Consider the following 27,957-nt stretch of genomic DNA (forward strand, 5'->3'; position numbering starts at 1 on the left):
CAGTAGTCGTGGGTATTGTCTCTTCCTTGCCAATTGAAGGAGTCGCCTTTGTGTTGGGCAATGCTTTGGCTGGTACTCAGGTTTGTGTGACACCTGTTGCAAGTGAGACACCTTGTGAGGTCCCTGAGACCATGGCTTTGGAGAGAGAACATCCTGAGGTGTTTATGGCATGTGTGGTGACACATGCTCAGGCTCTGGCTGCTGAAAAGGGAAATTCCAGCGAGCAGGATGAACTGTCTGGTGACTTGGCTGATACCTTTTTTGCTAGGCTAGCTGAGGTGTCCCCCCCCCCCCCCCCCCGCTCCCGGTTTTCTCGGAAGCCCTTGTATCAGAGCAAGATCCTTCTGTAGCTCCAAGACAGACGGCTGATTATGCTGAGGACATGAAGGCTGTGGCTGAAGGTTTCTTTTTCCAAGATGGAGTCTTGTTGAGAAAATGGCGACCTTGTGATTGTCGTGCGGATGAACCGTGGACCATTATTACTCAAATTGTGTTGCCTGAGAGTTTCAGGAAGGAAGTCCTGCGTTTAGCCCATGTCCTTTGCAGGTCATTTAGGTATCTGTAAAACTCAAGAGAAAATCGGTAGACGTTTCTACTGGCCCAAAATGCAAAAAGATGTGGTTTCGTACTGTCGTAGCTGTCATGCTTGTCAGGTTGTGGGCAAGAGTACTTATTGATTGTGTTGGCCCTTTGCCAAAAACTAAAAGGGAATGAGTGTCTCCTGACTATTATGGATGTGGCCACCAGATTTCCGGAGGCGATGCCTTTGAAATCAATTAAGACCAAGGTCATAGTGGAGGCTCTGCTCCATTTTTCTCAGGTAGGTTTACCACTAGAAGTCCAACACGATCGTGGGTCCAACTTCACTTCTGGTGTATTCCAGGAAGTGATGCACAAGCTGGGAGTTAAACAAAGTCATCTGCTTATTAACCACAGTCCCAAGGTGCTATCGAGAGGTACCATCAGACTTTTAAGTCTATGATTAAGACCTATTGTGTTGGTTACTCAAATGACTGGGATGTAGCTATGCTATTTTTATTGTTTGCTGTCAGAGACTCAGTGAATGAGGCTACAGGTTTTAGCTCTTTTGAGCTGGTTTATGGACATCAAGTGAGAGGACCACTGAAGATGGTGAAAGAACAGCTGTTGCAGTCAGCTTCGCAGAAAGGTGCTCCTGGTGGGGGTTTGCAGTATGTAGCTTTCTTCAAGGACTGGCTGCATGCAGCTTGTGACTTGGCCAGGAGTTAACTTGGAAGCAGTTAAGGGAAAGATGAAGGCTTGCTTTGACAAAAAGGCAGTGAAGCGTACCTTCAAAGCAGGAGACCAGGTTCGGGTGTTGTTGCCCATGGGTGGAGGCAAGCTGGGGGTGAAATTCTATGGTCCATATGTTGTTACCCGACAGGAGAAAGAAATCATGACTACGTAATATCAATCTCTTGAAACCTTATTATACTCATGACACTTCATTCGCTGTGTATCACATCTCAGGTTACCGTGGAAGAGGAGGAGAGTGAAGGGGATGGGGTTTGGTCAGTTGAACCAGTTACAGCTAGGCTTAAGAATTCCAGTTCCCTGGCCACTCTCAAGAGAGTCACTGAGTGATCTCACCACAGAGCAGAAAGAGGATGTATTACATCTAGTGGATCAGTATAGTCCTCTGTTTAGAGATACCCCTGGCTTAACAAATTTAATAACCCATGATGTAGACACTGGTGAGGCAACCCCCATTAAACAACATCCGTACCGGATTAACCCACAAAAATGGGCTCAGGTGAAACCAGGGTTGCTCTACATGGAAGAAATTGGTGTGATTGAACAAGGCTGAAGTGAATGGAATTCTCCCCTAGTCCCTGTTCCCAAGCCCGATTTAACTGTGCATCCTTGCGTTGATTACCGAAAGGTAAATAATGTAACTAAAACAGATGCATATGCTATACCCAGGCTAGAGGACTGTATTGATAAGATCAGCAGTGCACAGTATGTGTCAAAATTTGACTTGTTAAAGGGCTACTGGCAAGTCCCGTTGGCAGAAAGGGCAAAAGATGTCTGCATTTGTGATACAGGAGAGTTTGTATTGCTGTCAGGTTCTCCCGTTTGGCATGAAAAACGTGCCAGCAACCTTTCAGAGGTTAATGAATTTGGTAACCTCCAGATTGCAGAACACTCGCATATCTAGATGATGTGGTTTGCTATAGCACCTTTGTGGTCTGATCACATGGAACATATGAGACAGCTGTTTTAGCGTCTTAAACAAGCGTGGTTGGTAATCAACTTGCCCAAATGTGAGATTGGAAAGGGGCAAGTCACATATTTGGGGCACCAGGTGGGTCAAGGTTCAGTGAGACCAAGGACTACCAAGGTGCAAGCCATTTTAGACCTGCCTGTTCCGAAAATACGCCAGTTAATGCGCCTTTTGGGCATGTGTGGCTTTTACTGGTGGTTTGTTCCCAACTTCACAGCTGTGACAACACCACCCACAAACCTGCTGAAGAAAGGAGTTAAGTTTAGCTGGTCAGCGGATTGTCAGACAGCTCTGTAAATGGTTAAAGCTATTCCAGCTAGTGAACCGGTGCTGGTCGCTCCAGACTTCTCTGTCCCATTCAAGCTTGCAGTGGATGCTTGTGATTTTGGGGTGGGTGTGGTGCTGCTACAGACTGTCAGGAATAGACAGGGCTGTTGCATATTTGTCTAAGAAACTGAATCACCATCAGAAGCAATATTCCACCATTGAGGTGGCCCTGGCTCTTGTCCTAGCAGTCCAACGCTTTGAGGTGTACGTCTCTAGCCTGGAGCTGCTCTGGTTTTCCTCACTGATCACAACCCACTTACGTTCCTGTCTAAGTTTGAAACATCCAGTCAGTGTTCCGTTGGAGTTTAATTTTACAACCATGTAACCTGCTAACAATATAACCAGCCTGCCATGTTTTAACCGTTATATGGGTTTCAACATGTCAGCAAACTCACTAAAATGGTCTAGGGTTTAATTGTTCCCATTTATATCAACAAACAAATTTACACACCAGATATGCAAAATAAAGAGCTAACATGCAAAATGGCACGAATTAACTATATATTCGTATACACAGTACAATATTATGTATTGTATAATGTGTAAAATATTAAGCAATAGACAAGCTGTTTTATCAGTTCTGTATTGGGTTTAGGGAACAAAGTTCATCACCACACAGAAAAAGTGGGTGGTGCAGTGGTTAGCACAGTTGCCTCACAGCAAGAAGGTCCTGGGTTCGAGCGCCAGGGTAGTCCAACCTTGGGGGTCGTCCCAGGTTGTCCTCTGTGTGGAGTTTGCATGTTCTCCCCGTGTCTGCGTGGGTTTCCTCTGGGTGCTCCGGTTTCCTCCCACAGTTCAAAGACATGTAGGCCATACTAAATTGTCCCTAGGTGTGTGTGTGGGCCCTGTGATAGACTTGTGGCCTGTCCAGGGTGTCTCCCCGCCTGCCATCCAATGACTGCTGGGATAGGCTCCAGCATCCCCGTGACCTTGAGTAGGATAAGCAGTTTGGATAATGGATGGATAACCTGACGGTAGTGCATTTGGCAGGCAGAGAAAATGTTATTGGGGACACCCTGTCAAGGGGATTAAGCATATGGTTTGGGTATTTTGAAAAGTTTGGGAGTGCATTGTTGATGGTAATGCATGTGAATCAATGGAGTCAAAAAACGGATTAGATTATAATTGTATATATAGTCTTGTTGTTTTAAGAAATTATTAATATAAAAAGGATAAAACAAAAAGGAAAAAAAACCAAATAGGTTGGAACCATGTGTTTTTTGTTTTTTTGTAAGGTGGGAGGAATGTTAGATGTGATAGGGGTTATATTTACCTTTTTCTCTTCCTTTTCTTACATACTTGGACTGGCTTTCATTGAGAAATGATTGGAGGTGTGGTTAAGCAGTGTTTATAAGAGGACTTCACTGTGAGGCGCGGGTGCGTCCCCTGGAGTTAATTAATGCCGGCAGTTTGCATACATATGCTTCGGTGTATGCCATTTTGAACACGCTGTCCAGGACATTACAAGTCTACACCTTTCCAGCTCAACACCATCAACCTAAACTGAACTAACCTACCAAGACGGAGTCCGCCGCTTACGGGAGCTGAGACCCATATGGCCGAGGCCTTGTCGGAGGGACCTGCCAACTGCTAGCCTGCTACCTTGGTAAGCTAGCCCACCTCCCAGCTATTTCTAGTCTTGGGAAATCAGTCCTTTTTTCTGTTTCTCCACATTTCAGGTTAGGACTAGTATTGCGCGTGTAACCCTTAACCCCTCGACTCCGGCTAGTCCCTTACACTTTGTTCTTAAAAGAACCAAAGTGTGCAAAAAAAAAAAAGAAAAGAAAAAAAGTTATCAATCAAAACTGTTCTCTTGACATTAAACTGGATTGATTTATCAATTTCAATATAACCATTGGACATAAATTGACCCTTAACATAGAAGTCTCCCAAACATTAAAATCCGAGAATGTGATTGACTTTCAAATGTTCGTTTGTGATGTTCATTTCCTTTTAGCCATGTCTTCTACAGTAATGACAGGGGTGCCATGCTGCCCCAATATTTACTGATATCAATATGATAACCTGAATACCATCACCTGTAGTTCAACATATGTATTTATTATTTTTTGCTCAGACAATAGCTTTTCTGGCCAAAAAAAAAATGAGGGAGATGAATGACTTGTAGAGTGAATGAGGCTCTCATCATGACCTTGTTTGCGTGTCTTCCATCCCGACCACGATTCATTTTGTGGAAACTCAAAAGCCTTCATCAGTGCATATGTGGAAAATTTCTGTGCCAGTGAAAAAGCACGATATATTAATTCCCGTTTCCCAAAACAAAGTCCCATTTTTTTTAATTACACCTATGAATGATATTTTCCAATATAAAACGTATTAACAAATAAACATTTTATTTGCTTGAGTATCAACGTATACAATGCTAGGCTTACTATGCTTGGATGGCGGTGTAATGGGATCACCACTGGAAAAGACCACTTCTGACTCGGCAAACTATTTCCTTTATTAGAAAGAAATCCTTTGAGGAACAAGTCCTGAAAGAACTCTGTAGCAGTTTTGATCGTACATGCCGTATATACAGTTCTTTACATAAAAGTGCAATGTCACAATGGGTAAGCTGTTCATTTATTATTGATTAGTTCATTCATATTATATATATATAACTTTCAAAAATGGCATTGTTATTCATTCATCCTCCTGCACTGCGCTTGCTCAAAACACAGGGTCTGAAATGAGAATGCAACAGTACACAATATGTCTGAAGGTCCTCTAAAGCATTTTTCAAAGGCACTTTCACAAGTACATACTACAGATGTACATAGACACCACAGAGTAGCTAACAGCCTGCAGACAGGGCATGACTGACTGCTACTGTTAATGATCTTACATAGTGACAACAGCACACAATTTTACAACTGGCTTCATAGGTGAAACACCTTTATCTCTGAATATTTATTATCTACACTTATCTAAATTTTCAGTAAATTCCAACAAGAACAAAAATAATTAAACAAGAATAAAAAAAGGTTATAAAAATAATAGAATGGTTAGTAAATCAGAATTCAAATCATATCCTTTTTTTGTTTTTGTTTTGATAATTGTACAAACAATGAAACATTGTCAAGTCAAAAGACACTGTAAACCTGCTGTTAGGAGAGAATTGCTTTTTTTTCCTTTGCAAATGTGAAAGAAATTCTCTTGGAGGTGTTGTTATGCCACGAGTCAAAACACTCCCAGGACATGCACCCAAGTTCTGCTATTTCTACAGTGCAGGAGGTCCTTCAGGTGGCACCGTCACACATGCGAAAACGCAGGCACATCCAACATGTGCCATTTTATGGGTTAGCTACGGGGATATTTCAGTTGACAGTCAGCTGGCTCTAAGCCACGTGAGCTGACCGATGTGGGCCTTCATCGCTGAACGCGAGTGCTGCTTCCCTTCCACATGCTGTGTTTGTTCTGTCACACGTGTCCAGCTTGCCACTCATTAGAAGTTAATGAGGGAGATTTTCATCATCCACAAATACAAAATAACTCCACAGGGAAAGCCTCAGCGCCGGTCACAGTCCAATGGAGGAGTACATACTCACAAAACCTACATGATCTCCCCTAACATAAAACATGGATGAGAGGGGCACAGGAAAACTACTGAAAGTACTACTACTACTACCACTACTACTACTGACAGGGCAGTCAGGCCCTGACAGATGTATATACTGACAAAGAAAAGCATACAAAGTTGAATGACCATATAATGAGGCCTTATACAATAACAGTCACTAGGTCTATGGCTACCGGCAGCACTCCACATAGCGCTGCCTTGAGTCTATACACATCAGCTGATATGAAGAACGGCTGCATTATTTAAAAGAGAGGGGAGACAATACAGTCAACATCCATGCGCTATTTTGTACACAGTCATATCTTTGGGTAAATAAAGCCAAGCAAGGCAGAAAAGAAAAGATGGCATGAACTCCATACCCTATCGTCGTATGTCTTGTGTACAGTGATGAGATGATTTATTTTTCTTCATAATAGTTTGTACAAATCACTTTCACACTGCTCTCCGATAAGGTCTAAAGATGCAAAAGCCTAGATTATTATCTATGCAGGAATTCAAGAATGACTCAAATTTTCACAGAAGGTCCACAACGGAGAAATTTCATATAGTGGTTTAGCCCAACAGTCTCATTCCAGGCATTGCTGAAAAAGCTATTTATGTTCAAATAAAGCTGTATGTAACCAGCGCAGATGTGATCTCTGAGCTGCAGCCTAGTATTGGCCAGAGAAAGGTGCTGAGTATACAGTTTATCAGCATTTTTGTTAAACCGGTGAAGACTCTTACCAGCATCAATACATGTCATTATCAATAGAGCACCCCTAGTTGCTATTTGGTATGAGATCTTCAGACCCGGTCTCACTTCAACCTCAAAACGATTTCTGTTCCGGAAGCCACAGCACCTTTATAATGGCAAGTTAAATATTTTTGAATCAGTTCCATCAGAAAATCTGTAAGGCTTTTGAATCTGTACATTAAATCCGCAATGGCGTATATAATATATTTACAGTACGTGAAAGTGTAAAACACCATTTGAATTCCAATCTATGGGTGTGAACACAACTTTGGTTCCACTGACAAAAACTACATTTCCAGTTGCACTGCTCTTCAGGTTCTCTGGTAAATACAGAAGCTACTTACACCATGGTTCTTTCAAAGGTCTGTAGTTCTCTGATGGCTTGTAAACTACCGTACCAAAAATTTGAAGGGGAAAGAAAAAAAATTGTGGGAAGCCTTTGTGATTTGTTGAGTCAATTCATACTGAAAAAAAGACTAAATACTGTTAATGCTAGGGATAATGTTAGATTCATTTTTCATCCATATATTTTGTTTAAACAAATGCTTTGTCCAGCTGAAATAATCAGTCCAGTATGTCTCTCTGTATGTCGGTCTTGCACCTCCTAAACCGGTCTCTCAAACCCTGTTAAAATGCCACTTTAAAGCAGTTTTAATTTTCTACTACAAGGACACACGCATCCTTCTTGCGGCAACTAGCGTTAGCTAATGAGTCTTTTTTCTTTCTCTGCCCAGGTGATGTATGTTACACTCTCTATAGTGTTATTATTACTACTACAGCTTTAATAGACATTGCTAGCATGTCGCTACTGTATCCTGAAGTTTCTCTACTCGTAATTCCACTAAAGTTCATTATAAACAGTTTAAACTGTGTTTGTGATGATGGCCATGGCCACCCAGAGCTTACATGGTGCAGGACTTGTCCAGAGGGTCCTGAGCAGATGGGGCAGGCGGTTGTGGAGCCTGGTTAGATTTGGGCAGCACCATGGGCTTGGGCCTCAGGGCCGGAGGTTTAAGCTGCACTCCCATGCGGGGTGCCACCAAAGGCTTGAAGGTGCTCATGGTGTCACTGGAAGAGCTGGTGCTGCGTCGGATGGGCGGTTCAGTGTTGGCAGTAGACCTCAGCATGATGCTGTGGATAGGGCTGAGGGACTCACTTGAACTGGCTGGGGTGGGGCCCCCACCGCTGCCTGAGGTCTGACGCTGCTCCAGCGTGTCCAGCACCACATCTGGGGCATGTTTGGCCGAGCTCTGCCTCTCTAGCTCGCGTAGCTCATTCAGAGCTGTGTTCATTGTCTCTTCTATGTCCTGCAGAGAGACAGACAGAGAGAGAGAGAGACGAAGGAGTGGGGGGAGTGGTTGTATGAAAATAATGAGAGTGAGAGAGATAGATTGGGGTTGAAATTGGAAAATAGAGAAGCATAAGAGAGGAGTGGAAAGGAAAGAAACAATAGGAAGAGATATGGAGGGAGAAACAGCAGGAAGATGGGAGAGGGTGAAGAAGGGCAGCAAGGGAGACACATAAAAGGAGATGTTAACGGAGGAGTACAATGGCGGGGATCCAAGACAGAGATCAGCATGCAAAATACATGCAGAGAGTGAAAGTCAACGTTTTATTTTGGAGTTTGGGCATGCTAATGACTGGATAGAGTGGAAGATGATGCAGAGATGTCACCTCTGCATTTCTTGCAGCATCTTCCTGGTAGTCAAGACAGCTCAGCCTGGTTGAAATGTCCCCTCTGTGACCTAAGCTTTCTAAATAGGAGCTTTACCTACACACCAATGATGGCTCTACTATACTATACATACACATGTGACTGCAGTCAACTTAGACTCATCACATTATCTGCTCTGATTTAGTAACTTAGTTCTATACCAACACAACGCATCACCTATCAGACTGATGTGCTTTGATATTTCTTCCTAATTTCTGACAACAAACTGTCTTCTTTGCATGCAGAAAGGCATGACTACATATAAATGGTGCAGTTTCAGTAAGATAAGAGGCTCGGTATCAAACTGTCCTCCGCTGTCTGCCTGTGAATCTAGATGGTGGATTTCATTGTGCACAGACACAGTAGCAGAAGACAGGGACTGACTATGGTTTTACAGGGCGGGGCAGGGCTGTGATGGTTGAGGGAGCTGCGGTCGGGGCGCCGCTCGTCCCGCGCTGACCTGTGCGATGGTCTCCGGGTCCAGGGGCTTGCTACCGTGGTGGTGAGCTTCAGAAAAGCCTGTGTACTGGCCCGAGGAGGTGGAGCGTCTGATCGGGGGGCTCTCCATCTTTTTCAGGGACTCGTGGCGGCTGATGTTAGTCAGACTGCCGTGGCCAGTGCGACGTCGGCGCTCGGGGCTCTCCATGGCCATATGGGTGCAGCTCCGCAGCATGTCTCTCGGGCTGAAATGGCCCAGGACCGGGGAGCCCATCTCTGGGGTGCTCCCATGGCCTCCATGGCCACCGTGTCCTTGCTGAGAGGGATGCACCATACAGTGGATGTCACTGGGGCGGGCAGGAGGCCGGCGAGACGGAGGATCTGACCTCTTCCTGTGCCTGCTGAGGTGGAAGCATAGGGCAGAATGGATGAAATAGTATCCCAAAGATGTATGTAAAAAAAAATAAAAAAAAAAATCAAAACGGATCAGAGAAATGGGACTCACTCTAAATTAGAAAATCCAAAACAGATTGATTAACATTTTGATTAAACAGTTCGACCTGGCGTTTCATCAGAGGTCTGATGAAGACTGTCTAGTCGAAACATACTAGAATATTTATGTTTTGGAGCGTTTAATTTGTAATTTGGTGTGCAAGTCCCATTTCTTTAATCCATGCAAAAGAAATTAAACACACATGGTATAATCATAACACTGAACATTTATATAGAAGTACCCTACATTATCTGTGGTCATGTATGGCTGCTATGTTCATTAACTGTGACCTGTGACATCTTTGAGAAGGTGGAAGGAGTACTTTGAGGGGCTGATGAATGAAGAAAATGAGAGCAAGAGAAGATTGGATGATGTGGGGATAGGGAATCAGGAAGTGCGGTGGATTAGCAAGGAGGAAGTGAGGGCAGCTATGAAGAGGATGAAGAGTGGAAAGGCGATTCGTCTAGCTGATATAGTACCTGTGGAGGCATGGAGGTGTTTAGCAGAGATGGCAGTGGAGTTTTTAACTAGATTGTTTAACACAATCTTGGAAAGTGAGAGGATGCCTGAGAAGTGGAGAAGAAGCATACTGGTACCGATTTACAAGAACAAGGGCAATGTGCAGAACTGTAGCAACTAGAAGTATAAAGTTGATCAGCCACAGCATGAATATATGGGAAAGAGTAATAGAAGCTAGGTTAAGAGGAGAGGTGACGATTAGCGAGCAGTAGTATGGTTTCATGCCACGAAAGAGCACCACAGATGTGATGTTTGCTTTGAGAATGTTGCTGGAGAAGTATAGAGAAGGCCAGACGGTGTTATATTGTGTCTTTGTACATTTAGAGAACGCATACGATGGGGTGCCGAGAGAGGAGGTGTGGTATTGTATCAGGAAGTTGGGAGTAGCAGAGAAGTACGTATGTAGGAGTGGTGCAGGATATGTATGAGGGAAGTGTGACAACGGTGAGGTGTGCGGTTGGAATGACAGATGGGTTCAAGGTGGAGGTGGGATTGCATCAAGGATCAGCTCTGAGCCCTTTCTTGTTTGCAATGGTGATGGACAGGTTGAGGAGAGCCTGGAGAGGTGGAGGTATGCACTGGAGAGAGGAGGAATGAAAGTCAGCAGGAGTAAGAGGGAATACATATGCGTGAGTGAGAGGGAGGACAGTGAAATGGTGAGGATGCAACAAGTAGAGGTGACGAAGGCGAATGAGTTTAAATACTTGGTCAACTGTTCCAAGTAATGGGGAGTGCAGAAGAGAGTGCAGGCAGGGTGGAGTGGGAGGAGAAGAGTGTCAGGAGAGATTTTTGACAGAAGGGTACCAGCAAGAGTTATAAAGGGAAGGTTTACAAGATGGTAGTGAGACCAGCTTTGTTGTATGGTTTGGAGATGGTGGCACTGACGAAAAGACGGACGGAGCTGGAGGTGGCAGAATGGAAGATGCTAATATTTTCACTGGGAGTGACGAAGAAGGACAGGATTAGGAATGAGTATATTAGAGGGACAGCTCAGGTTGGACGGTTTGGAGACAAAGAAAGAGAGGCAAGATTGAGATGGCTTGGATGTGTGTGGAGGAGAGATGCTGGGTATATTGGGAGAAGGACACTGAATGTGGAGCTGCCAGGGGAGAGGAAGGCCAAGGAGGAGGTTCTTGGATGTGGTGAGAGAGGACATGGAGGTGGGTGGCTGGTGTGACAGAGGAGGATGCAGAGGACAGGAAGAGATGGAAACGGATGATCTGCTGTGGCGACCTCCAATGGGAGCAGCCGTTTGTGACATCTTTGCCAAGATCAAGAAGTCATGAGGAGCCCCAATGAACATGAATGGGCGAGCAGGTATAGTTGTCCCTGGCTGTGGTTCAGCAGGCTACCAAAACTAGCTTTCAGGCTCAGAACTACAGCTGTCTTTATCTGAATCTGGCTACACATAAATGACTACACACCTAATCTGAGAGGCACATACATCTAATGTGGTACACTGACACATGCTTGCTAATGCTGTTTCACTGAAGCAGTCCTATTGCTTTCTAGTGGGCCAGCTGAGCAGCCCGTCATCCCCCCACCATGGCTAATAAGCTCTGGTCTGCATATTTAGTATGACTGCCCACATTGCCGACAGCTTAAGTGTGATCCATAATGTCCAGTCAAAACAGTTACCACTGAGCAGTGTGGCAAGAACCACCACCAACTGGGCTGAATAGTTGCTTGCAGTGTAACAGAATTAATTTGATAAATCACAGAGCTTCCTACTAATCATTGCACAGTATGTCAAAAATAGATTAAATTATCTAGAAGTTATCAGATTATGAAAATCAATATTTACCATAATGCAAGCATTCACTTTGCATTAATACATGTTTATTATTTAAAAGTAATAGTTTGGAGACAATGGCACTGACGAAAAGACAGGAGGCGGAGCTGGAGGTGGCAGAGTTGAAGATGCTAAGATTTTCATTGGGAGTGATGAAGAAGGACAGGATTGGGAACGAGTATATTAGAGGGACTGCTAAAGTTGGACACAAAGCAAGAGAGGCAAGATTGAGATTGCTTGGACATGTGTGGAGGAGAGATGCTGGGTATATTGGGAGAAGGATGCTGAATATGGAGCTGCCAGGGAAGAGGAAGGCCAAAGAGGTTTATGGATGTGGTGAGCGAAGACATGCAGGTGGCTGGTGTGACAGAGGAAGATGCAGAGGACAGGAAGAAATGGAAACGGATGATCCGCTTTGGCGACCCCTAACGGGAGCAGCTGATAGTAGATTATTTAAAAGTAATACCTAATTTTGGAAGCCAACGATCAATTTTGTAATGTCTATAAGGTATTTGATAAATGTTTTGTAATGAGAAATTTCAATTTTATGTAGTCTGTCTGTTATGTCAGTGGCATTCAAGTCCCACAGGCAAGTTATGCTTGATGAACTCTGTGTCATTATCATGCTAACTATAAATGCATAATGAGCTTGAATTTCAAGAACCATGAGCCCTTGGAGAATGTTTTGCAGCTCTTTGCATAAAGCGATGAGTCACAATATTAAAAAGTCAATGTGTAGGAAAACAGTGAGTAATGCAGTATAAATTTGTCAAAGGAAAGTACAAATCTACATCACACAAGTTTTCCTGTGCATACAATGTGAATAGGGTTGACAGTGGACTTTGCTTGATGTTGCTTTCGCCATAAAACACTTGAAACATTTCTCCAGTCTGTTGTTGGAGCACAGTAGGCCCATGTGCCTGGTGAGAGAAAACTAGACTAAGAAGAGATGCATTTCTTTCTGACTGCAGAGTCCTGGAAAGGTAAACAAGTGCAGAAACCATGAACGACCTGCAGGGGGAGCAATCTTCATTCATAACAACAGCATTCCCCTCTGGGATTGAGTTTGGAGGAGACAACAACAGCCTGCTTCATTCAGGGTGGACTAACAATCCTTAATGCTATTGACAGATCACCACTCTTCCTCTATGGGACCTTGGCTGATCATAATGTAAATATTTTAAGTTTCTCTCTCAAAACACAACACTGCCTGAATGTATTGTTTTTTTTAACTGATATCCATCCATCCATTATCCAAACTGCTTATCCAACTCAGGGTCGTGGAATGCTGGAGCCTATCCCAGCAGTCATTGGGCGGCAGGCAGGGAGACACCCTGGACAGGCCGCCAGGCCATCACAGCGCCGACACACACACACCTAGGGACAATTTAATATGGCCGATTCACCTGGCCTACACGTCTGTGGGAGGAAACCCATGCAGACACGGGAAGAACATACAAACTCCACAGAGAGGACAACCTGGGATGACCCCCCCCCCCCCCAAGGTTGGACTACCCCAGGCCTTTCTTACTGAGTCGGCCACGCTAACCACTGTGGCACCATGCTGCCTGTTTTAACTGGTATGACACCCTCAACTTATACCCACTCAAGCTATGTCAGGCAATGGTGTGATAAGCATCTTAATAATGGCATCAGGTATAAGTTATGCAGCTTTAATAAGATCAGCACTTTGTTAGCATCTGGTCGTTTTGAGTTGTTTGCAATGGCTAATCATCATAAAACCAAAGTTTACCAGGCACATCCCTGACAAGGGAGGTTTGACTGGCGAGTGCATTGTTGATTGAGAGCACCGCAGAAAGGGAAATATCTAAATAAAGGCTGGGATATGAATGATTCAGCAGTTCTGAGGCATGTCTGAATAGAAGAACATACAGAGAGGAGCTTGGAGGAGGAAAGATCGGGTCTCTTTGTATACAGGTGCAGTGGGAGAGAGGGATAGGCCAACATTGGACTGAAAGAAAGTCTGGCAGCATCATGTAAGGTGGCTTCAATAAATCAAATTAAGACAGATAACAAAAAGACTGATCTTATTCATCCGAGTCATGTGGACGACATGAGTGCAGAATACCTGCATTGTTGAATAAATTGCGCTTTGGGGTACGATTCTTCCACGTATTGACAGTGAAGCAGAAAACAAGCACATGTCCTAATGAAATGCCATCTATTCATGCACTTTGGCAGGAGCTTGTAGTAGACATTTCAAGGGCGCTTGCTCCACCAAAAGAAATAAAAATGCCGCCATGAATAGAGAAGCAGCAGACAAAATACTGGCACAACACCAGCAGACTACAGACTCCCTGCCAAAAAGATGTATGTGAGTGATTATGTCTATGTGTCTTCTTTGTGTGTGTGTGTGTGTGTGTTCTCAGCTGGCCAGTTGATGACTCAGCACCACTATATTATCGTTTACTGTCCTTTACAACACAATGCTGCCTTGATAACCAACTATACAAGAGGCTCAGGTTGTGTATTCAGTGGGAACTGAATTGGAGTCAGATGGTTACTTCTGTGGCTATTAGGCAGGAAGAAAAACAAGCTTAGAATATTACAGGAATAATACCAAGTTGCTTATGAACAGCTTTCCAGTGTTGGTACATTTATATGACATATGCTTGGCATTATTTTCATCAACAAAGTATTGCCATTATATTGGTAGATAATGTCGTATATGGTGTTAGTAGAGTCAGTGGATAAAACACACCTTTTCAGGTCTGTTTACAATCCCTTGTGTTTTTAAATTCTGTTTTTAATCTCTATTCAATTTTTATTTAATTTTCATGCCAACATGCATCTGTGCATTACGTGGCGGTGGTTGGAATGGTCAACTGACAGACCAACAGGTACAGTAGGTGATCGGCGTCTTATTGGATTGGCCATCTTTCATTAGCTAAAGCTGCCAAGGAGGCCCGACGCGGAGTCGAGACTCGTCCTGCTCACGAGCAGGTCACCGTGTCATGAACAGGCTGCCCGGAAACACGGAGGGCAGCAAAGAAGCAGCCAGGTTAGATGGCGACATGGAACGTACCTGGTGATGTAGGCTTCGGAGATCCTGGTGTCAGTGGGTGAGCCGATGTCTTTGCCTGAGCATTTATCGTCTCCGGCATGGCCGCTGCTGGTCTCACTGTCAGCTTTCTGGCTCAGAGTGTCAGAGAAGTTGTCATCTCTGGTATAGAAAGTATGTATGTATGTGTGGGGGGGGGGGCGTGTAACGGAGGGACAGACACAAAAGGAAGAAACAGGCATATTAGTCGATCTGTCATTCTTGCACCATTTTTCAAGACAGTTTTTGATATCAGAGTCAGCAACTCTCCTCTCTTTCATGGTCGAGAGAGAGAGAGAGATATGAGTCATATTCCTGGGCTTCTCTATATTCTGGTGCTGCATTGTGGCAGTAACACAGACATACACAAACCAGCTGTATGGTTTTCAGAGAGTGCGTGACTGGGTGGTGAGTACATTTGGTGCCTGTCAGGTGGCAGTAATCAGCTGCTTAGCGGAGGTGCTGCTTCCGCCGGCATGCACTGGCAGATATAAAATCAGCAGTTAAGTGTATATACAAGCATGGTCATAGACCAGGCATCGCAAACAAAGTGGGGACAAGCACAGCAACAACACAGAGGGCATAACACTCGCACAGACACACAGAGACGAGCACACAAAAAAAACCCACTCGCATGCAAACACACAGAAATGCAGACACACATGCACACAACTGAGAAAGTCCGGGCAACGTGATAGAATCCTTAACAGTCTCTCAGATATTGCATGATTTATTATAGGTATTTTTCATGGAACAATTGCGGACTGCAACAAAGTCTGGCCGGCAATGGCTGTTTGCTGTCAGACTGAAATAGGTCACTGTCACACTGTCCGCGCTCACACTGCCGATTCCCCTTGGCTGTAAAGTGCCAACAGGACGCTACTCCGCTTGAGGACGGCTAGGGGACTAAGGGACGAGGCTGTAAATTATTCCATTTTTTTCATTAACTGCAAAAACACCCCACACGCAGTGACCCTCCTGGTCAATCACTGATGGGGGTGGCTGGATATGGCATGCAGGGAGAAGACATTGAGGGAAGATGAAGAGCACGCTAAACAAAATGATCGGAGCGTTTCTGTCCTCATCCTAATGAGACGGTGGATCCACTCCATTAGGCATCAACAGCGGCCGGGTGGCTGCCACGGCCGAGGGTACGCTAGCAGGGGTTGTCACGGTCGAGAGCAGAGGATGTTGACAGAAAGACTGGCAAAGGACCCTAGAGATGGAGAGTACTCCACTGCAGAGGGGAGGACAAACAAGGCTCAAGGCCATCTACCAACAACCCCACTTTCCTCTGATGGGCTAAGGCCTCTTATGGAGAATGTCAACAGCGACAAGTGCGTTGATTAACCTAAAGAGTACTGACGGGTGTTCTCAGTCTCTCTCGGCAGGGTTCCCACTCTTTTCGTTAAAAATTACACTAAAAATGTGCCATCTTGGTGGATAAAACAGAATTTTATAACCTAACTTCTGTGACCTCAGTAACATTTCCAGGACATTTGATTAATTTTGCCATTTATCCAGGCGTTTTCCATGGCTGGAAAACTAGTCTATAACTTTCCAGGTTATCCAGGACGAGTGGGAAGCCCTTCAGCAGTCGGACAGTAAAGAGAAATTTCAAATTGAATCGACTAGTCAGAAGTCAACTTCACGGTCTATTTTAGAAAGCCCGACTCAAATAAATACCTACTTTAGTTGCTTTCTGTGTGGCTTTTGTCTTCTCAGCAAAGTTTTCCGCGGGCCATTTAACAAGCATAATAATCGTCTTTTGTCGCCTAATGGTAGTGTATTCAGGGTCAATGGATGCAATTAGGCTCGCGAAAGCCAACATGTTCTGCGAAACCGGGCGACAACATATCCTCAGAAATCACAGAAATTCCTATCAAAATCAACAGCTAATGGACTCCTTCAACTTCAGATGGGATTTTGATTTTTTTTTATTCGACTTGCTGTTTTTACTCGACTTTTTATTCACTGCTAAAGTCAAAGAAGTGATTCAGTCATAGACCACAGTATCATTCCCAAACAAGAACTCTGTGGTGTCCACTCCACATTGACTAGTCAACAAGTCAGTTTCTCATGCTCAGTGCTACTAGAGGAACCAAGAGATGGAGGATGGTTGATTATCTTCAGATGGGCTAACCAGGAACAGAAGACATCAGATTTCACAATCATAAAAAATGGAGAATACCCTTATCGTCTAGGGAAAGAGACAGCGACAATTCCTGTGTCTGAATCCTTGAAATTTGTACTTTATGGTTATGATAAAATTGTTGCATACAGTATGATGTTCACATTTTGTTGTGCTTTGTCAATATTTACACTGTTAGTGAAAATCATATTCACTTGTCTTCCCTTGCCAACAACTTGCTAAAAAAAAATATTCATGTATTGCTGAATTATATATTTTTTTATAATACTCACATGTCTTGCACCACGATATACTGGTGTGGCACCAGACCATCAATACCATTGTGTCGTCCCTCCCACCAGTCATCTGAAGCTCGCTGGTACAGCAGCAGAGAGGCGCCCTTCTTGAAGGACAACTCACGGGCAGAGCGCCCAACATAGTCAAATTTGGCGATGGCTTCGATGGGCTCCCCCTCTGTCAACATAGACAAACGGTAGGTTGTCAAGAGGTCAGAGGCACCGGAGAGAGAGGCAAGTTATACAATACTGGAACTGAATACATGGATATGTATGTGTGTGTGTGTGTGTGTGTGTGTATTCTTCTTCTTTCAGCTTGTTCTGTTTTTCAGGGGTTGCCACAGCAGATTTTAGAGTTTCCATCAGGACCCTGTGAGGGCACAGCACCAATGCTGGCCGTTGTTAATGCGGGCCTCGACCGATCCAGTATGGCCTTGTCAATCCGCATACTGATTTGGCAAAATTTTATGTTGGATGTTCTTCCTGACACAACCACTAACCCTATGGACGGGGGCACAGGTAAACCACTGGATGCCATCCCAGTATTCATGGACTTGCACCCATGCCTGTTGCCGTGTGTGTGTGTGTGTAATATATATATACACATATATATATATATATATATATATATATATATATATAAGGGCTGGGACTTTAACGCGTTAATTCGATAATTAATTATAAGAAAAATAACGGCGTTAAAAAAAATTAATGCATTTTATCGCATTTTAATATACACTCCAGTCAACACGGAACGCTTTTCAGTGCACTCGTTTCGGGCATACGGATTATACCGATGCACCCAGTGACGTCAGTCAAGTGGAAGGCGGAGTAGGTCAGGCTAACAAGTTAGTATGCAAACAACAGATGTGATGGACGACAAGGATGACACCGCGTTGCTTAGCTCTGTGGATGGGAAATTTACGTTTAAAAAACGGTCGGATGGAAGCCTAGATAAGAGCACTGTTGTGTGCAGACTCTGCAACAAAGAGTTTGCATTCCACCGCAGTTATTCAGGCCTCCGGTACCACCTAAATGCGAAACACGTTGCAGCTAGTACGAACACTGGAGCTAATGCTAACGCTAGTGCTCCTAGTACAACCAAGCAGAGTCGCCAACCGACTCTCCACCAGATGACGGGTTTCAAAGCCAAGATGAGTAAGTCCACGTCTGATAAATTAACAAACTCACTGGCGAAATGGATTGCTGTGGACTGTAGACCACTTTCAGTGGTAGAAGATCAGGGGTTACAAAAAGTACTGTGTTTACAAAATAAACAGGATTTTGTTGTTTAAACTTATGTATGTGTCTATTCATTGATTTAGTCATCTACCAAGACCTGTTTGAATTGAAAAATGTTGCTTCTGGTGTCAAATATCGATATGCGATTAATTAATTACAAAGCCCATAATTAATTCAATTAATTTTTTTAATCAAGTCCCACCACTAATGTGTGTGTGTGTATGTATTTCTAATATCTTCTGTGAGAAGAGATATGAGATCTCTTTGTCCAGAAGAGTGCGGTCCTAGGAACAGCTAAGATACTGCGCAGAACCCTCAACTCCCAGGCCTCTGGTAGAGGACCCAAGCTTGAGGAAGACACACACCACCCGAAAAGGGTGATTTTTCGGGTGGGAGGGATATATACTAGATGGCCTCTTTGATGCCCCGTTCAAACCAGTGTCTCTCCCTATCAAGGATGTGCACATCCTCATCCTTAAAGAGTGGCCACTGGTGTGTAGATAGTCTACACCTATCTATATCTATATATACATATTTAAGAGATGGGCGTTTCAGTCAAGTTAATCCACACTATACCATAATATATAGAAAAAGATAACTTTCCGGTTCATGATGCAACCTTACAATGAAGAATATATAAGTAATGTTCTTGTGCTGTACAGAAAACACAGCTCGGCTGGACTGAACACAAGGTTCAAGTGTTCAGCGTCTAGTATCGGCGTATTGGCGTGTATTTATGTCACATGGGAGTGTTTATGCTCGCAGTGTGCACATGTGCATGTGTTTGAGAGTAGTCATCCGTTAGTTATTTTAGTTGTAGTCAATAGTAACCCAGCTCCACAACACCAGAGCAGGGCTGCAACGGGCCCTCGGGAGCTTTAGCAGAGGTATTTATAGAAGCTGGTGAGAGCAGATCTATACGACTGAGGGGCATGCCAGCCATTGTATGGATCAGTGCATACAGTTGGTCTCTACACAATAACTCAGCACTTTAACTAGATTTCTGTATCGCTGACACGGGTGACTGTGATGAGTTAAGCCATATATCATTAATTCATGGTATATTGAGCAGCATGTTTTTTGTTTTGGGCTCGGTCTTACATATGGCTTACAAAAACAATACATTATTTTCCGTTTATAAATCAAAGTTGAAAACCCCTCCGGTGTCATGTGAAATCAGAGTGAGTGGATGAAAAAAAAAAAAGAGCTAGATGACTGTCCTATTCAAAATATAACAGATAAAACTCCAAACCAATATGTACGCACGGGTGCAATAACAGGGCTAAAAATAGCTTCTGTATGCCTCCGACCCTCCCTCCCGCTTTCCTCTTCGCCGAGCTCTCTTGTCCACCGAGGAGATCCCATTGAGACAGACAGGGGTCCCTGGACAGACACAGCCTTTCCATGCTGCCACTCCCTGACAGGAGCCCCACCCCCCTGTCCACCCCCGCTGGAAGCAAATGGCTGAGGCCAGTATAGGCTGTGAAAGGCCATCATGCCGTATATTTGACTGGCTCTGGAGTAATTTACAGATGAGCAGAAAAGTCACGTGAGAGTGGAGAGGACGTCTGACTCTAGGAAGCATTAGAGGGCGTATGCGCACATTACTTCATTACTCTCTCGCTTCATTTCCTGACATTTGTCAACTCTCGCTCTTTTTTCTTCTATTATCCAGGTTTCTCTATGGACCACTGCTTTTGCCTCTTCTCTTTTCATCCCCCCCTCTCTTGACAACTCACTTTCCATCACCCCTGCCTCACTGGGCTGTCAGGAATGCCAGGCTGGTTGTGATGTGGATCCGGCCTGACGATCAGGAATTTACCAGCTGATTTAACTGAGCTGCACTTGCGTAATAACGGTGATGGCGTGATCGATACAGGATAGCTGTCTCGTTCCCTCTCCGCCTTGTATAATTTTTTTTATAGCCGACCTTCCGCTGTCTTTCTTCTTTACGTTTGCCTGTCTGTCTCCTTCCTCTCTGCAAAGCTCATCCGTGACGTCCACCAGAGGGACACACCTTCATTATGGCAGTGCTGTGACAGCTGAAGGTGGCAGACTGTAGGCTTCAGTGTGGCAGAGGATTCTTCTGGCGTGTTGTGCAGGAACCAAATGAGAATAACATCGCATCTAACCACCAGAATTGCACGTCCACACCCACATAGACAAACACAGACACACACTCAGAGAGAGCAGTTAAAGTAAAAGAGAGAGAGAGGAGAGGAACACTTGAACTGAGAAAGTCAGAGTTGGAGGGCTGTGATGTAAGAGCGCCACGCTGGAAAATGTCTTGCACAACCTATACTGACTATGGTTGCTACTCTTACACCCATGCACACCAATGAAGAAGACTGGCACCAGATACGGTTATGTTACATAACACAGGATTCCTGCTGTTTATCTCCCCCGTTCTCAAATGCCACCCACAAGGCCTCCTTAGCGTTGTGTAGGTTACTCCATCGGCTACAAGACCAAAGACACTGTACAGATGGGTGAAAGAGAAGGGTGGAGCTGGGGTGGAAGGGGCTCCTGTTGGAAAATGACAGATCCTCCGTGCGGCGAGATACACTGCCGTTAACATTTCCAGTCCTACATGGCCCGGCTTGGTCTTAAACTAGAAGGATGCGAAGCCGTAATGCTGCAAAGTGAAATAAAGTCAATGCTGGTTAGTTCACGGCTGACCTTGTGTTTCTTTACAAGCAGATAAGTTATTGATGCACTGATGTTGAGTGAGAAGCGCCACTCTAAAAACAGATATTCAACTGTCATGACAGGATCGTTACACGTATGTGGTTGAACAGACCCATTAGGGAACTAAAAGGTGCAGGTTAATAAACAGGCAGTGCATGAAACAGATTTGAGTCCTGCAAAAATAAGATCATTCAATCAATGGTCATTCAAATCATCCACCTTTTTTTTCCTGCACATCAAGGCACGCACACTACACACACACACTTCTTTATATGTCCTTATCAGAATCAACTGATATGGGGGCAAGGATTTTCCAAATCCTACTTCTCTATCTCTAAAATTAACCCTTCTGTTCACTTAACACTAACCCTAAACCAAACCATAACCCTAAAATGACATAAACAAACAAGGGCGGCTGGGTAGCTTAGCAGTCTATTCCGTTGCCTACCAACACAGGGATCGCTGTTTCGAATCCCCATGTTACCTCCAGCTTGGTCGGGCGTCCCTACAGACACAATTGGCCGTGTCTGCAGGTGGGAATCTGGATGTGAGTATGTGTCCTGATCGCTGCACTAGCGCCTCCACTGGTCAGTCGGGGTACCTGGGGGGAATAGTGTGATCCTCCCACCTGCTACGTCCCCCTGGTGAAACTCCTCACTGTCAGGTGAAAAGAAGCGGCTGGTGACTCCACATGTATCGGAGGAGACATGGTAGTCTGCAGCCCTCCCCGGATCGGCAGAGGGGGTGGAGCAGTGACCAGGATGGCTTGGAAGAGTGGAGTAATTGGCCGGGTACAATTGGGGAGAAAAAGGTGGGGGGGGGCCCAAACTCTAACTTAACCTTAACACTAAGCCTTGTTCTAATGCCTAACCAAAACTCTAAATGTAACCCTAGTCCTAAACCTAACTTCTAGGCCAGGAATAACCCTTTTCTCGGTGGTTACCTAAAAATGTCCCCACAAGGTAGGGGGTTCTGGAGTTTTACTATCCTTTTGAAGACATTAGGTCCTCATGAATGTAGATAAATGAAAGCACACACCCTTCACACACACACCCTGTCCTCCCTACTCCCCAATAACACCCGATAAAAGGCACGAAGACAAACAGCTTGACTTTCTGCATATGACTGAAAGTGCTGTGTGGAAATTGGTACATTCCGGATCATCTGTCTAAGCCAATAGGCTCTAACACACTCCAGCGGGGCCAAGCCCACTAGTGAGGAGAGTTTCTTGACAGCAATTTAGACCAAAACGTGGAATGACTCTTCAAGCTACCGCACACCGGCGATGGCTGACACGAGTCAGGAGGAACGATTCTATTCATTTCAATATTTAAACCCCCCCCCGACACCGGCAGTGTCGAGCCTCGAGTCAGCATGCGTCTGGTTGACGTACCGTGGATTCTCAGAACACTCTTCTATTCCCAGGCGTTGACACTCCAACAGACTCATATGGTTCGATGGGAAAATGGTTTTTGCTGGCTTCGCAGAGCACTGCGAAGTACAGAGCCTTTCATATCGGATGGGTGTCCGCTGGCGCTTCTAGTGTGCGCCATGAGCAGTGCTTTGCCCAAGTTATTTGCCTCGTCGCTGTGTTTCTGCGGTGGCGTGTGCTGGCCTTTACACCGTCTTGACACTATACTGAGTAAGGCCGGGATTAGTGTAGGCTACTTAAAGGTTAATTATAACCCCGATTTGGCCATGATGACTGATTTTCAAAGTCGTGTATAATCTGCACTGGTCTGCGAAAAATAAGGCACGTTACCTGGTAGCTTGTCAGGGGTTTAGAATTCAAATCCCGTGCTTCCCAATTGAGCCTCACACCAGCTGAACCTGTCACAACTATATCAAATGTGTTTGACTGTTTTCATGACTCAAATCTAGACAAGTATGTGTGTGAGAAACAGGTATACAGATGGAAGAGATACAACACATCAGCTGGAAAGAAGGAGAGCTACAAGCTGAGAGTTTTGATGGATGTCCAAAAAGGGATGGGCCTCTTTCAGGCTACACCACTGAGATGGATGATGGATGGACGCTTCAACAGAAGCCAACAAGAAAGCAGAAACACCAGAGCAGATGATGAGAATAACAACAGAACAGCCAAGTAATAACAGACTCGGGATGAGCAGTATTTACAAAACAGGAGAAAAGGTTTTGCTTTTGTCTCTTGCATACAAATGAGATCATGGCATTTTTAAAAATAACCGATGACAATAGGCTGTAGCCTGACCACAATTAAAGACTGTACGGGGAGGGACTTGGTCAGCAAAGTCTTCCTCCCAAACCAAGAGGGAAATTTTTGGAACGAAACCACGGCAGCGGGAAATGAATAGGAAAAGTCTTAATCTAACATTAATTGCTCTGACAGTCAAGAGCACGCGCCTGTGTTTTACGGTGGGAATCCTGGGATACGAAAGATTCCCCGTTTTCCTCGGAGACGACATCCAGATAGTGGGTTTGTTCTGTAGCTGGGTCGGCTCAGGAGATTTAATGAAGATGGATCACTTACATTTCCATTAGTGTGATTCTTGAACAAATGTTATCTGGCGGGGCAAAAACAGTTCCTATAATATATCTGTGAATCTGAACAGGGGAGGAGCGTTGGATTGTTGCTGTCTCTATGAAAACAGGTTTTGGAGAAGTCAGACTTTCTTCTTTTTTTTTTAATCACTGAAGATGGGAAATGAAGGCATTGGCGTCTGAACCCGAGGCCGGATATTACTGCCCACATTCTGTAGTGCCTTTAGGGTCGTCTGTCGCAAGCATTTACCACTTCATAAAAGAACCGTATTTTTCCTTCCTACTCTGTTGTCGTTCACAGGGTCGGCTCTACACGTTATCTTTCTGTTTTTCTCTCTGGCACCGTGTGACCACATCAGAGCATCTGGTTTCAACTAACCCAGTCTGGACCAAACCAACTGCCATGTCTGTCGGAAACTGGGAAAAAAGAGAGGAGCGGACAATTCACCTCACTTTCAACTTGAACTACCCTGTTTTTTTGCCCCCACTGAGAGAAGTCTACCACGTCTTCCAATAACAATGCAAGGCTAGTGATTTCTGTTCTCCTTTTCATTTACATGGTTTTTACTTCCAACACAATCTGACTGAAAACGGAGCACAATACTGATGGGTTGATCTTTAGAAAGCTATTGCATCCTAAAGCAGCCATTGTAAAATAAATGAATAAATAAACACTCAAAAGAAGGATCGTTCCATCTTCAGCAATGTCTGCAATTGTCAGTGAATTCTTTACCCAAAGCCGTGACACTGAGAAAAGGGCATTGTGGTGAGGGATGTTCGGTGGTGGAGCCCGCCGGGCATTCGTGTCAGGAAAATGTGGACTCCTCCAGGGACGAGCAGAACCATTAGAATATGAATGACTGTTCTTCACTGTAGACCAGGTTCCCCCAGTGCCACAAGGTTACAGTGTTTAAACGGGCTGAAAGGCTGGATTAGTCATCCCTGGATAGCGAGAGCAGAATTTCATCCACAGACACGAGGGAAAGTCTTTATCTTGAAAGAAAATATAGAGGCGGGAGCACGCATTTTATTTTACACATGTTGTTGTAGTGTGACCGGATTTTTTTCTTATCAAGTTTAATCGATATGTTGTTTAATTGTAGCCAATTTTTCGCTGATTATTTATCCGTCTAAATTCAATTTTGATGTCCCTATATGACCAACATAAGCAAATGAGGCCATCAGCGAGAAGGATGCTATGCTATTCCTATGCTATTGCTATGAAATGACTCTGAATGTTTTATTTTTTTTGGAATCCCACCCCCCCCTTTTTCTCCCTTATTACCCCAGTTTTCCGAGCCAGCCCGGTCGCTGCTCCACCCCCTCTGCCGATCCAGGGAGGGCTGCAGACTACCACACGTCTCCTCTGAGACATGTGGAGTCACCAAGCGCTTCTTTTCACCCGACAGTCAGGAGTTTCACCAGGGGGACGTAGGGCGTGGGAAGATCTTGCTATTCCCCCCAGTCCCCTCTCAAACAGGCGCCTCGACCGACCAGAGGAGGCGCTAGTGCAGCAACCAGGACACATACCCACACCCAGCTTCCCGTCTGCAGACACAGCCAATTGTGTCTGTGGGGACGCCCGACCAAGCCAGAGGTAACACAGGGATTCGAACCGGCAAGCCCCATGTTGGTAGCCAACGGAATAGAACGCTACGCTACCCAGACGCCCATGACTCCAAATGTTTGGGTAAGGATTGCAATCCCTCTTGAAATCTAACAAAAGGAATTACAGCACACAGACGCGATACATATGCTGCGTTAAAGAAAACTCGGAACTAGTAAAAAAAGAAATATGACGTGAAAAAATGAACTCAAGGATTTTCTGGAATTAAAAGTCACAAACTCGGGTATTCACAGAAGGTTGAATCAGTTCATTTAGATACAACTGTCAATAAACGTATCCAGATGAACTAATTCAACCTTCTGGGCTTTTCATACCTGGATTATTGAGCATGCATCAAGACAAAACTTGAGTATTATTTCAGAGCATCGGTTTATCTGACCTGAGCACAGGTGACGTCACAGCAAGGAGAAGAAAAAAATGGCAGCATTCATAATTCACGGTAAAACGTTACGATATCCATCATACATCTTTTTCTCTAACCAGCTTAGCTAGACAATGTTAGCTTGCTCAAAAACGCTGCAAATAAAATGAGACATCTAATAGCATCAATTTTTCTCTCTGTAACTAAACAGTGAGAATACAGGATGTTCTATGTCAGCAATTTCAAACTTAAAATACCTGAGTTCCAGGTTGTCTTGAACGCAGCAATAGCCACAATTAGAGATACATTGCCTCACTGCTGCATATTATACAAACATCTGTTTTTTGCAAAACACCACTGCATCTCTCTCTTCTCTTCAAAACAAATCCACAAACTACCAGAGGGTGAATGTAGATCTGTGCAACAATTCTTATGTAAAATGAAGCAGTTAGTCTGGAAAACACTACCGTGTTTGTCCACAGGGATGCGCAAAGTCAACAAAAATCCAAAACTCCCCATTGCTGCTTTAATGCTGCCGTTTTATGGAGGGCTATAGAGTTCCATTCACCTGTTTTCCAAGGTGATTCAGACAGTTTGAAATCCCACCATTTATTCTGGGCATATGTACCAATGCGTGCATGCATGTGTGTTGTGTATATCCATGTGTTCCTTTGTGCTCGTAGCTTGTCTGGGTCACCTACCGTCCTCGCTGGTGTGTGTCTCTGTCCCTCCCTCATTGTCCACTTCCTCCAGGGCTCCATGCTCACTGTAGGGGCTCTCACTGTGGGGGACAACACACAAGCCATTAGGTTCACAGTCAGATTCGAGAAGCTGGGGTCGGTGTCAATACAGACAAATAAGGGGCTTTGAAAACTATTCCTGTGGAGTTCCCCTCCTCCCACTTTAGCTTGATGCTGCAATTTCTGGGTTATCTTTAAGGCTCAAATCTTACAAAGCTGGTCTGTAATATACAAGTCTTACTCAGCAATCATCTTACAACCAGTAGGAATGAAGGAGAAAAAAATAAAAAAGACAGGGCCACATATCAAGGCACTGCCCAGTAGTTTCAAAAGGAGGTTATTATCAGCATTTGGTCTGTGAGGCTCAGATCCTAGACAATTGTGCCCAGCTGAGAATGCTCTCCTTTGTGGCACCCTGCTGAGACAGACTGGTAGTGATGCCGCTCACATCTCCGCAGATTACCATAGCCTGGAACATAATGGCAAACTCTTCCCATGCTAACATAAACCTCCCCCCATTATTGTGCCAATGTCATAATGAGGTGCTTTGCGTGTTGCACTGTGCCAAAAAGGAATCATGTGCATGGTTATCGTTTGTGGAGCTGAAATCAGGACTAAGAAGTCTCAGAGAAAAACTACGACGATTACAGTAAATCAAGTTCAACTTTCTTGTCATGTGTATTGGAATACAATGAAATCCTTGTGCTCTGGCTCTCTCTGCTTTAACACAAAGGACACGCCATCCCAAAAAACTACAGACCTATACATAGACTATGTACACATGAATTCATACATTATATACACAAGATGGAAAAGTACACAATAATGCAACAACGTAAGGTGCATATGGGTATGTCAGCTGTTCAGCAACCTGACTGCCTGTGGAAAGAAACTATTACTCTGCTGTCTTTACAGTCCTTTGAAGCAGTCTGCAGGCAGGTTGCCAAACCATACGGTGATACAGCCTGTCAAGACACTCTCCATGGTACTGTGATAAAAGTTCATAAGAGTTTTGGTACTCTATCAAAACTTGGGATGCCTCAGAAAATACAGCCTCTGTTGTGCCTTCTTGAGGATGCAATTGGTGTTGAGAGACCATGTGAGGGTGTCTGTGATGTGTAAACTGAGAAATCTAAAACTGTCCACAATTTCAACAGATGACCCATTGATGGAAATAGGAATGTAAATTTCTCTGATCTTTCTAAAGTCAACAATGATTTCTTTTGTCTTGCTGACATTTCGAGAGAGGTTGCTATCATAGCACCATATGGTTAAATCTTCCACTTCCCTCCTATAGGCCCTCTCATCACTGTCACTGATAAGTCCAATCACCATGGTGTCATCTGCGAATTTAATGATGCTGTTATGTCATATTTGGCAACACAGTCGTGTGTAAACAGACTGTACAGACTGCCTGATGGACGCTGGGGCTAAGAACTAATATAGATGA

At 44.4% G+C, this 27,957-nt stretch overlaps 1 protein-coding gene across 2 annotated transcripts in view; it reads right to left on the reverse strand.

Moving 5' to 3' along the window:
- Nucleotides 1-4,985: 4,985 nt before the first annotated feature.
- The window catches only part of srgap1a (SLIT-ROBO Rho GTPase activating protein 1a), a 165,474-nt gene continuing 142,502 nt past the window's right edge, over nt 4,986-27,957 (reverse strand). The window contains exons 18-22 of one of the 2 annotated variants that reach the window (XM_056281221.1): nt 26,469-26,548; nt 17,327-17,507; nt 14,888-15,025; nt 9,060-9,435; nt 4,986-8,192 (exon numbers count right to left, since the gene is read on the reverse strand). In XM_056281221.1, coding sequence (XP_056137196.1) covers nt 7,788-8,192; nt 9,060-9,435; nt 14,888-15,025; nt 17,327-17,507; nt 26,469-26,548 — 1,180 coding nt within the window. In that variant the 3' untranslated portion in view covers nt 4,986-7,787. Of the gene's footprint in view, nt 8,193-9,059; nt 9,439-14,887; nt 15,026-17,326; nt 17,508-26,468; nt 26,549-27,957 lie in introns of both variants that reach the window. The other variant, XM_056281220.1, reaches the window with a different exon arrangement.

The sequence above is a fragment of the Lampris incognitus genome, chromosome 6 (genome assembly GCF_029633865.1).
Source record: "Lampris incognitus isolate fLamInc1 chromosome 6, fLamInc1.hap2, whole genome shotgun sequence".
NCBI lineage: Eukaryota > Metazoa > Chordata > Actinopteri > Lampriformes > Lampridae > Lampris > Lampris incognitus.